The sequence below is a fragment of the Primulina tabacum genome, chromosome 4 (assembly GCF_025594145.1).
Source record: "Primulina tabacum isolate GXHZ01 chromosome 4, ASM2559414v2, whole genome shotgun sequence".
In the NCBI taxonomy this organism is placed as follows: domain Eukaryota; kingdom Viridiplantae; phylum Streptophyta; class Magnoliopsida; order Lamiales; family Gesneriaceae; genus Primulina; species Primulina tabacum.
In genome coordinates this window covers 9329691-9339442 of record NC_134553.1, presented here as the reverse complement: position 1 = coordinate 9339442, position 9752 = coordinate 9329691, and the positions used below count along the sequence as shown (strand labels likewise).

Genomic DNA, 9752 nt, shown 5'->3' with positions numbered 1-9752 from the left:
ATTAGTAATACTTTTGGCTTCAATTATGGACTGAGTTGACATATACAACGAATATATAACCGTTAGATCGTTTTACAATAGACCTACTCAAATTAGTTAAACCCTCAAGCGTAATTATGTTTACTCGATGATTGTAACTTGTAAGTAGTTTGCTACATATCTTTTATAGAGTTACTAAATGTTAAGATTTTCAACATACTAGTTAATGTAATAAAGTAATGTGCATTTGTATTTCTATAGACTATGGTTATGAATTTATGATGCATAATAATTTGGTGTTAATATAAACTTAAAATTTGTTTTTCTAAATTAAGTAAATACTTTCTAAATTTCTGAGATATCGAAACAAATATTTTCCATGAAACAAATATTACTCATAAAATCCACAATCGATCTTCGATAAAAATCACCAAGAACAAGAACACTTAGAATTCATGCAATTACATAATATAATACAACAAAACCAAAACACATGCTTCAAAGTTCAAAGTACTGCGTGATATCCTTCTACTAAAGGAACTGGAAATATGAGCAAATGATTGCTATTTGGCATATTAATTTGGATCCGGAACTGCGTCGTCCAAACAACTATTAATTCTTAGCGAGGAACCCACACAACATGATCCGAGGGAAGAAAATGGCAAACTGGAACAGACCCAGGCTTCACCTTCAGTACTTGAAAAGCCAAGTGTTTTGGGTTCCACGCAGCCGTGTCCAAGTGGCACACGGCCACCGCCTCTGCCTTCGACGACCCATCTACAGCCACCATCGATACCTTGTAAGCCACTGTTGTTTCCGTCTTGTGGCAGTAAAATACTGCGTATGCATACACCTGTGTGTGGCAAGCCACCACCGCCTTTCCCCTCGACATTTTCTTGACTCCCACAATATTGTACTCTTTCAATTTATCTCCATTTTCTGAGTTTGTGGATATTGCATCCACATTTTTTCCAATCTTTGAGGTGCTGAAATCGATCATGGACTCCAAAGAGGTTGCACAAAACTTCTCTTCTCCTTTAATGGTTGTTTCATCCTCACATTCTTGGATTGTTTTCTTCATAATCTCAGCTTCTTCTGAGCTTGGGTTCACTGAAAACTTACTGAAAATCTCTGGCAACTTGTTGGACGAGAAGGGTATTGAGTCGGCAACTTGGCGAGGCAAAACTGTGGCGCTATTTTGAGTTTTGTAGAAATTAAGATTCATTTTTTCACCCGCGGCCAAGTCCTTTTGTGAGAAGAACAGGGCTACGCTGTGGTCATCGTGTAGCTGAGTTTCAGTGGCGGCGTATGTGTAGATAAATGGGCTTACGCCCGGGTGGACACCGACATAAACAGGTTTACCAGTCTTGGGGCGCGTTCTAACGGTTACACCGCCTTTGCCTACACCTACGTTGGTGCGGTGGCCGGGCTTGCCGGTATAGACCCCAACGCCGCCGTGGCCGACGTACACCGCGGTTCTCTTATCTTCCCCCCATTCTGAGGCTGAAATAAAGAAAATATATTTACATGAGAAAATTTTGGGTTCATTTTCTCTTTTGAAAAAATATTTGATCATATCTCACGTGAGATAATATAATGTAATAACATAACGTAACTTTAAAATATAATAAATATGCATTATATTAGAATATACTGTAATAACAAATATTTTATATAATATTTCTTCTTATTTTCTAAAAAAAATGTTAATGTGTAAGAAATAAACATTTTCCCCATAAATATAAGGATCGAGCTTATATTAGAAATTAGAAGTGGTCATATATATAATTTTGATGCGTTATTCATCGACCGTGATTGTCAGTTGATGTATAATTTTAATACGTTTTATCACGGTGAATAAGTGAATATCACCCGTACAACTATATGTACAAAATATTTAAAAAGTTTGACCAGCAGGATAGAGGAGATCTTGGACGGCCTTGGGCATAGGAGAATTTGGAAGCACAGAATTCCAGTAATCCTCTGAAGGCAAAGCTGCATGGCTTCCTATTAATCCCACCTAATTAATTACAAACCCAAAAAATTAAATATTAAATATTTATCGTTATTCAATATTGAAAAGAATGGGGTTTATTCATGGGAATCTAACTGAAATTATACTTATATATTTACTTACAGAAATAAATATTAAAATGAAGTAGAAATTGAACTCCATGGATAAAATTCAAGTTGGTTCTGAAAAATATGGTGTGGAGTGATCAAATGTAGGTGGAACTATTTATAGTTGAAGTGTAAATATAGACACATAGGATTATATTGACCAATTGATCCATCATTAATTACCAAAAAAATATGTATATAAAAAAAAAAGAAAAAGTAAATTCTATAGTATTGTGAAAATGTTGTGTTGATTGAATACAAAAACCAAAGTATTATTTTCAGAAATATTATATTTAAAATTTAGATAACTTTTAGTATGAGCTAGACGATAGATTCTACACCAAATTATTAATGATGTGTTCTTTGCTTGACTTTCGAGTTCAGATTATAAATTGAAAGATAACGATTATATAATTATTATTTTTTTACTCCGATTATAATAAACCTGAAATTAAACCAATAGCGGAGCTAAGAATATGGTTATATCCCGGGTTAGAATTTTAAATTTTAGAATTCTTTAATATTTTAAACTGATCTACCCGGATTACTATTAAATTAATACAAAATTATACAAAATTTACGTATATTTTTTTTAAAAAGAAATTGAACAGCCCGGGTAGCAGTGAATCTAACTCCGCAGTTAAGTTAAACACAAGATAATGCGGAGACGTCCAATTTCAACGTTCCCAAACAAAACAGTTACTTTTATATCCAAAACGACTCGATTAATACTAATGTCGGGCCTAATTGATTAGAGCTATCCACAGGCGATTTAATATATTTTTAAAATTTAACATAAAGTTTAAATATCAACAACTAAACTTATTGATACTTTAATGACTGCATGCCTCGTCAACCGTACTTGGCCCGCAAGAATTGAATGTAAATTAAAATTGTATAATTTTTGGGAAAATTAATATAATATATATAAACATAAATAAATATTATACGCCCGTCTCACGAGTTAATTTTAAAAGACAAATCTCTTAAATAACCTGACTCGTGAAAAAGATATTATTATTTATATCAAAATTATTATTTTTTACTTTGGATGTAAATCGGGTCGATCAGTCTCACGAACATAGATCCATAAGATTATCGTGATTGTTTTTTATTTGAAGTATTCAATTAAGTAATTATGAAAATGGACTGATTCTTGGGGTAAGGTAGTAAGCAGATCAACACTTACCGAACAACCACCGAATTTAATTGGGTATGATTATATAAGGAAATTGAGAGCACACTCTACAATATGTACTTACGTGGATCATATATCAACGTTATTGTGTAGCTTTCATCTTGACTTTCTTTTTAGACCTTTTATATATATTAAAATATATATAAATTGAAAATGGGATGCGATTTACTCAGAAATCTTAAATGCTACATCTGCACACTAAGGAAAAGAGGAAAAGTGAGATAATATAAAAGATCGACTTATTGAATTAAGAGCAAAATTGGGTAATTTACGGAATAAATTACAAGCAAAAAAATGGTTGATGATATCCGAGTGAATCGGGTATGAGATACGTAGGCAATCCACCAGATGATGAGGATCATTTTATGTTTAGGAAATTTGAGCAAGGATAATAGCTTCAGCTGCAACCTGCAAACAAGTTGAGGAACTAGTGAATGGGCGTCAGAAGAATGTCAGGCGTATGCACTCTGATGTTTAAATCAGCAAGTTGAAGAGAAATGCAATATACGGGGGAATATATGTGAATGTTTGAAAATTAAGAATTTCAGAATCTGTAAATGAGAAATGTACCGGCTATTTATAGGAGGAGATCTCATCATTATCTTGTTTTTAGTGCCCACCTGCTAAGTAAGATAGGGCGGCTGCCCATACCCTGTGCTGATGATGGCTTCCCTAACACGTCAAACCCATGTTGTTCTGACAGATAAGATTGTCCATATCAAAATACTCGAGTGCAGTGCGCTTCTCGAGGTAGTTGCATGAGAACTTGGGCGCTTGATTGCCTGAGAAGAAAATATCTCGGGCGTCCTCATATCCGGCTGCTGAAGAAGGTACTCTGCCTATTGACTCTGATTTGGGCTATTCATTCAATATTCCGGGTCATCCATGACTCGGGTTCTTACGGAGGTATCACCACCCATCCCTTAAATAGTCGGGCTAGAGTCTTACTGGCTATCCTGATCAGTCACGTCTGAGCTGAAATAGAAAGAATAATTAATTCCAATCATAAAAGCATCGGGGGCTTCAATTTCCCGGGCTGCAGATTAAATGCCGGGTGATGTGATATGGACTTTAAATAAGATACCGGGGCCTCATGTCTCCTGAACTTTAAATAATATACCGGGGCCTCATGTCTCCCAGACTTCAAATATTATGTCGGGGCCTCATGTGTGGGGGCCCGTGCTCCTGATTAATCTTTAATGACAAAACAACCAGGATTTATTAATGTAAACAGCGAAAGCGATTAAAAATTTTCCTTTTGGGCCAATAGAAATTTCGACATGACCTTCACGTAAATAGGACATCCCAAAAATTTCCAAACCACACAAACAACATTTATATACTCGAAATAAAATCATAACATCAATTCACAACCCTATAGCCGCACTGGCCAGGACTAAACACATATAGAGCCGGCAAGGCTCGATCACACAACTATCAATACAAAACATCGTAAAAATAACAGTACAGCTACACGGGGCATCTCCCCGGTAAATGTATGACTCCATAATATAGTATATATCTTGGAACTCTCAATCACAATCCAACTACTGGGCACCGCTACCTGACGCTCCACCAGACGCGTCAAATTCTCCTGGATAACCTGCTATGGCATCAAAAACAACCACAGCATAAAAAGAAACGAGGGGTCGGGCCCCAGTACGACGAATCAGTAATATTACGACAAATATAACTGACATGAAATAAAATCAAGTAAAATGCAATGAAATGCAATGCAATGCGTGTCGGTAACAACAAAATAATGGATACCAAAGCGGAGTCCAAATGAAACGCATCAGCAACAAGAACAGTGGCCACCCGTGCCAGGATCTGCAACAACGTAATATCATGCCGCCGCTCATCCATGCACGTAGCATCGAGGGTACGGGAGCGACCCGCTCAGCCCTCATGCAAGTCACCAGGAGTGCTAATCCTACCCACCCACTCCATCGATGACGCAACAACTCGATAGATCAATATCAATAGCAATCAAAGGAGTCAAGGCTCGAAATGCTATGCCACAATAGTATCAACTCAAATAAATGCGAGAATGCAATCACGTATTCACAGAAACACATAAGGCACGCCACAACTCATTACAAAGTACTTAACGTCATTTCACATCATATAGACGTCATAATAAAACAGTTCATGCGTACCTCAACTGGACTTTAATTTACCACAAAATATCTTAAATCCTCAAGAAAGTCTGGTAAATGCCAACTCAGACAAATCACCTGAATATTAATTTAAATGGTCTTATCATCATATAAAAATTCCAGAACTATTTAAATTCGCTAAAAATCCAATTTAAACAATTTAGGCATTTTAAATTTCTAAATTCTCAATATTCGACTAAAATACCTAAAATCAATTATTTCTATTTTATCGTCGCAAAATATTCTTTTTAGCTTTAAATGACGCTAAACTAATATTTAAGCGACTGCGATAAATTCTAGGTTCACCACACTATACCTCCAACTTGCACAATTCCGGAACCTACAACAATAACCCAATAATTAATCAATAATGATACATTATTTGAGTCGAAATTGAATTAAATTCACGTGGGCAACAATTCACACCGAGGTAGCTTGTAATCCGAACAACAGTGGCTAAAATCAAGCCTACACCGAAGCTCACCGGCAACAGGCGGCAAACTCGCCGGAGAAGATGACCGGAATCACGCAGAAAAACGGAGCCGACGGGTTGTTCTCGAAAATTTGCAAAAGTGGTACCAAAAGGAAGCTTACGGCATAAGGAACAAAACCCCTAATCAATTTTTAGTTTTGAGCGGCGGAATACGACGATTTCAACGGTGAAGCCGGCGGCGTTTTTAGACGGGTTTTCAGAAATCACGATTTCACCTAGCAAGAGTGGTATCAATGGAAAGCTTACGTCGAGAGCTTTCCAATCGTATATTTACTTGAATTTTTCGATCACCGGTGCGGCCACAATCGACGAAATAAATTTCGAAATGTTGAAGAAGAATGGAGAAGATCGGCTACGGGGAGAGAGAAAGCGAAATTCACGTTTCTTTTTTTTTATTATTTATTTATTTACTTAATCAAACTGGGCCGGGCTTGGGGAATTTGTTTGGGCTGGGCTCTCACATCATGTCTCCCGAACTACAAATAATATGCCGGGGCCTCATGTCTCCCGAACTTTAAATAATATGTCGTTTAGTATTCTCGGTCAGTCAGGATGATGTTATACTGACGTATGCCCTAGAATTCCAACGGTCCGAATCGTTTCGTATTTCGAGGTAATAATGAGCATGCCGTTTCGATAACCGTGCACGTCCTTTCACATGCCTGAACAATTTCCTAGATGCATTATGACCATCCGATCTGCTTTTAAATCAACGATTAAGATCACCCCACACTTCACTATATAAAATCAAACACCCTCTTCATTTGTCACTTTCTGCAATTCAAATTCTCTCCAAATCTCTCCGACGCACTGCGCTTCTCTCCACTCAGGTGACTTCACAGCCACTTCTCCGTACGCGCAACCATCGTCTTTCTCCACCATACTCGTAAGTTTCCTCTTCATTCTTTTTCAAAAATATCTAACTCCACCTCTTCAACCTCCGGAGCAAATGTGTGAGGCTCACCTAGCTACGAGTCTACCGCGATGCGCTCCGATTCTCCTCTTTCTCCTCCTCCCCACGCTTTATTACCCATTCTTCCAAAAAACCCAAAGCTTAACAAACCAAACCCTCTTCTTCAGGCCCTTCCCGAGATCTAAAAAAGAGCAAGGGTAAAGGCAAAACCCGAGCCTCTCCCCCCCTCAACCAGAGACTGCAGGAGTTCCTTGGTTTACCTCAATGAAGCAGCACGATGCGCTCGGGGGCTAACGAGGAACTCCGAGTTCTGGGTTCCATCCCCTCTTCTTTTCCAATTTTGATACCTGACCCCTCTGATAGGGCAGACAATCCTCCTTCCGGCTTCACTACTTTCTTTCGGGACCAAGTTAGAAACGATCTCCGGTTTCCTATCCCCCCCTTTTATATCGAGGTCGCCAAGTTTTTTGGTGTGCCTATTAACCAACTCCACCCCAACTCCTTCCGCATCATGGCCTCGGCCTACGTGCTCTTTAAAATGAACAATCTTCTCATCAACCCTCTCATACTTAATTATTTTTTCGTTTGCGGGCTGGGGGATAATGTCTTCTCCCTGTCTGCCCGACTAAATGTCTGGTTTCTTAATGATATCCCTTCTTCTCAGAAGGAGTGGAAAGGCCGATTCTTTTTTATTCAACTCCTGGGTCCCCTTCCTTGCTTGACCGGGTTTCTTCCTTCCTTTCCTCCACATCCCTCCCTTCCCAAGGCTTATAAATTTGAGGATCCCTTCCTCAGAAGCCAAAAATTTGGAAGGTCGCAAATATTCTTCCTCCATCCTCATATCAGATGAAAATTTCATCGCCTATGGGTTGAGTGTTCGGGCTGAAGACCCAATTGACCGGGTGATAGATGAAGTTGCTAGCTCGGGCGCTCAACCCGGTATTCTCTCTTCCTTAAATCTTTTATTTCTTGTCTCATTAATTTGTACTCAACGGCTAACCATCTTTCTTTCTTCAGACAATACGGAGATGCAGGAGGCCTTTGCCAAGAAGTGGTCAGCTGAGAAGACAGCTAAAGAGCAGAAACTGGCAGCCCAGAGAGCTGCTGCCGAGAAAAGGGTCGAGGAGGAGGTGGCCTGACTGAAAAAAATGTCCCAGGCCGAAAGTAACCAAAACCATGAGGTAACCGGATCCCTGGAGGAAGACGAGGATCATGTTCCCCTCACCCAGAGGAAAAGAAAGGCTACCAAAAGCCCGGAACTGGCGCAGCTTGAGAATACCCCAAGGAAAAGCCAGGGCGCTACCTCCCAAGCAACACAATCCAATCCTCATCTTCAAAACCGGCCACTCCAAGAGCCTCTGCAGCCCAGTCCGCCCTCTCGGGCCAACATATTCATAGATTTTCGAAGACAAATGACTGATCACAACTGATCAGTTAGTACTAGAAAACTGAACTACGCAGACAACTGACTGATCAGTTCCACTGATCAGTTACTACTATTAGTTGTAAGCTTATCAGATGTATTCTATAAGTTGATCTTTCAGCTATACACGTCATCAGTTAAGGAAAATGACATTCAACCAACAATTACACAAAAGCTGACTCCAACAAATAGCGGGATAGCCGCATGTCAGAAAAGTTGCAGTATACGATTGTCAGAAGAATGCTGACGTGGCAAACAACAGATAGAAAGTTTCAAATAGTATTTAATATTACCGTTGGAGGCAAAACCTATAAATAATAGAGAAGAGCAGTTGAGAAAGATACACAATACTCTGAATCTCAACTCTGAATATCAATCAACCCAATTGATATACTGTTACTTTGTTCAAATCTTTGCTCACTCTTATTGTATACATTCATAGCATTCAAGGCTATACTTCGAGCTTACAAGCACAAACATTTATTGTTATAATACTTGATCTTGAAGAGATCAGTTGTGCTAAGTTATTTCAGTCCAGTTGAGTACTGTAAATTGTTTTGTAACCAAGAGTTTTGGCTTGACATTGTTAAGTCCAAAACTGAAGTGGGTCTGTACAACTATTTGTATCGATCAAAGTCTTTTACTAATTATCCTATCCTTGTGATAGAAGGGGTGACGTAGGAGTGTTTGAAATCTTCAAACATCCATAAAAACTTGTGTATTCTTATTTCTGTTTTCATTCTATCTATCAGTCAGTTTATTATCGCACTTTTATTGTTAACTGATTGATATCGACTGACAAGATTCTCGAGTATCAGTGTATCACAAACTGACTCATAATTTGAGAAAAGGTTGTGAAAATTGTTAGTGTTTATTCAACCTCCCTTCTAAACACTCTTTCACCTTTAACCGATCCTATCAAGTTTGTTTGGGCTTGATGACCCTATTTGTAAGGTTAATGGGCTCCAAACCCTTTTAATCCTCTTTAAATCAAAGTTAGGGCCCATTAGCATTTTTATTATCTATTTATTTATACCCTAAACACTCCTAAACCTAAACCTAATCACACTAGTCGCCCACCCCTCCTTTAGCAGCACACTTCCACGCAAATTGCAGTTTAAAGCTTCGGCTTTCCCATTTCTTGCAAGCAAGTCTCCTTCCCCGCTCTTCCGGCGTCTCCCCGACGTGGAATACTTCAAGTTTTTGAGGATAATCCTTAAAGGCACGCCATGTACCATTATTTGCGCATCATTCTCTTCATATACTGCTGTTATGTGTTCATTTGTGTGAGAATTTCTCGATCCAACTTAGGGCATGGAGATATTTTCGGTTTAATTCAAGCTCATGCATTATTTTATTCTCATCACGTTTTCATGTATCTTCGCGCAAGGGCCGCTGTTTGTCGATATGCAGGGGCTGTGTATGAAGGTAAGGGTCATTTAAGGAAGGGAGTCGGGGATGTGCTC

At 38.6% G+C, this 9752-nt stretch overlaps 1 protein-coding gene across 1 annotated transcript; it reads right to left on the bottom strand.

Moving 5' to 3' along the window:
* Window positions 1-370: 370 nt before the first annotated feature.
* On the bottom strand, window positions 371-2271 carry LOC142543042 (BURP domain protein RD22-like). Its single transcript, XM_075650018.1, has 3 exons — window positions 2117-2271; window positions 1891-1999; window positions 371-1476 (listed from the first exon to the last, which is right to left on the bottom strand). The coding sequence occupies exons 1-3, from the start codon at window positions 2153-2155 to the stop codon at window positions 599-601; spliced, it is 1026 nt and encodes a 341-aa protein (XP_075506133.1). The 5' UTR covers window positions 2156-2271; the 3' UTR covers window positions 371-598.
* Between the last annotated feature and the right edge of the window lie 7481 nt (window positions 2272-9752).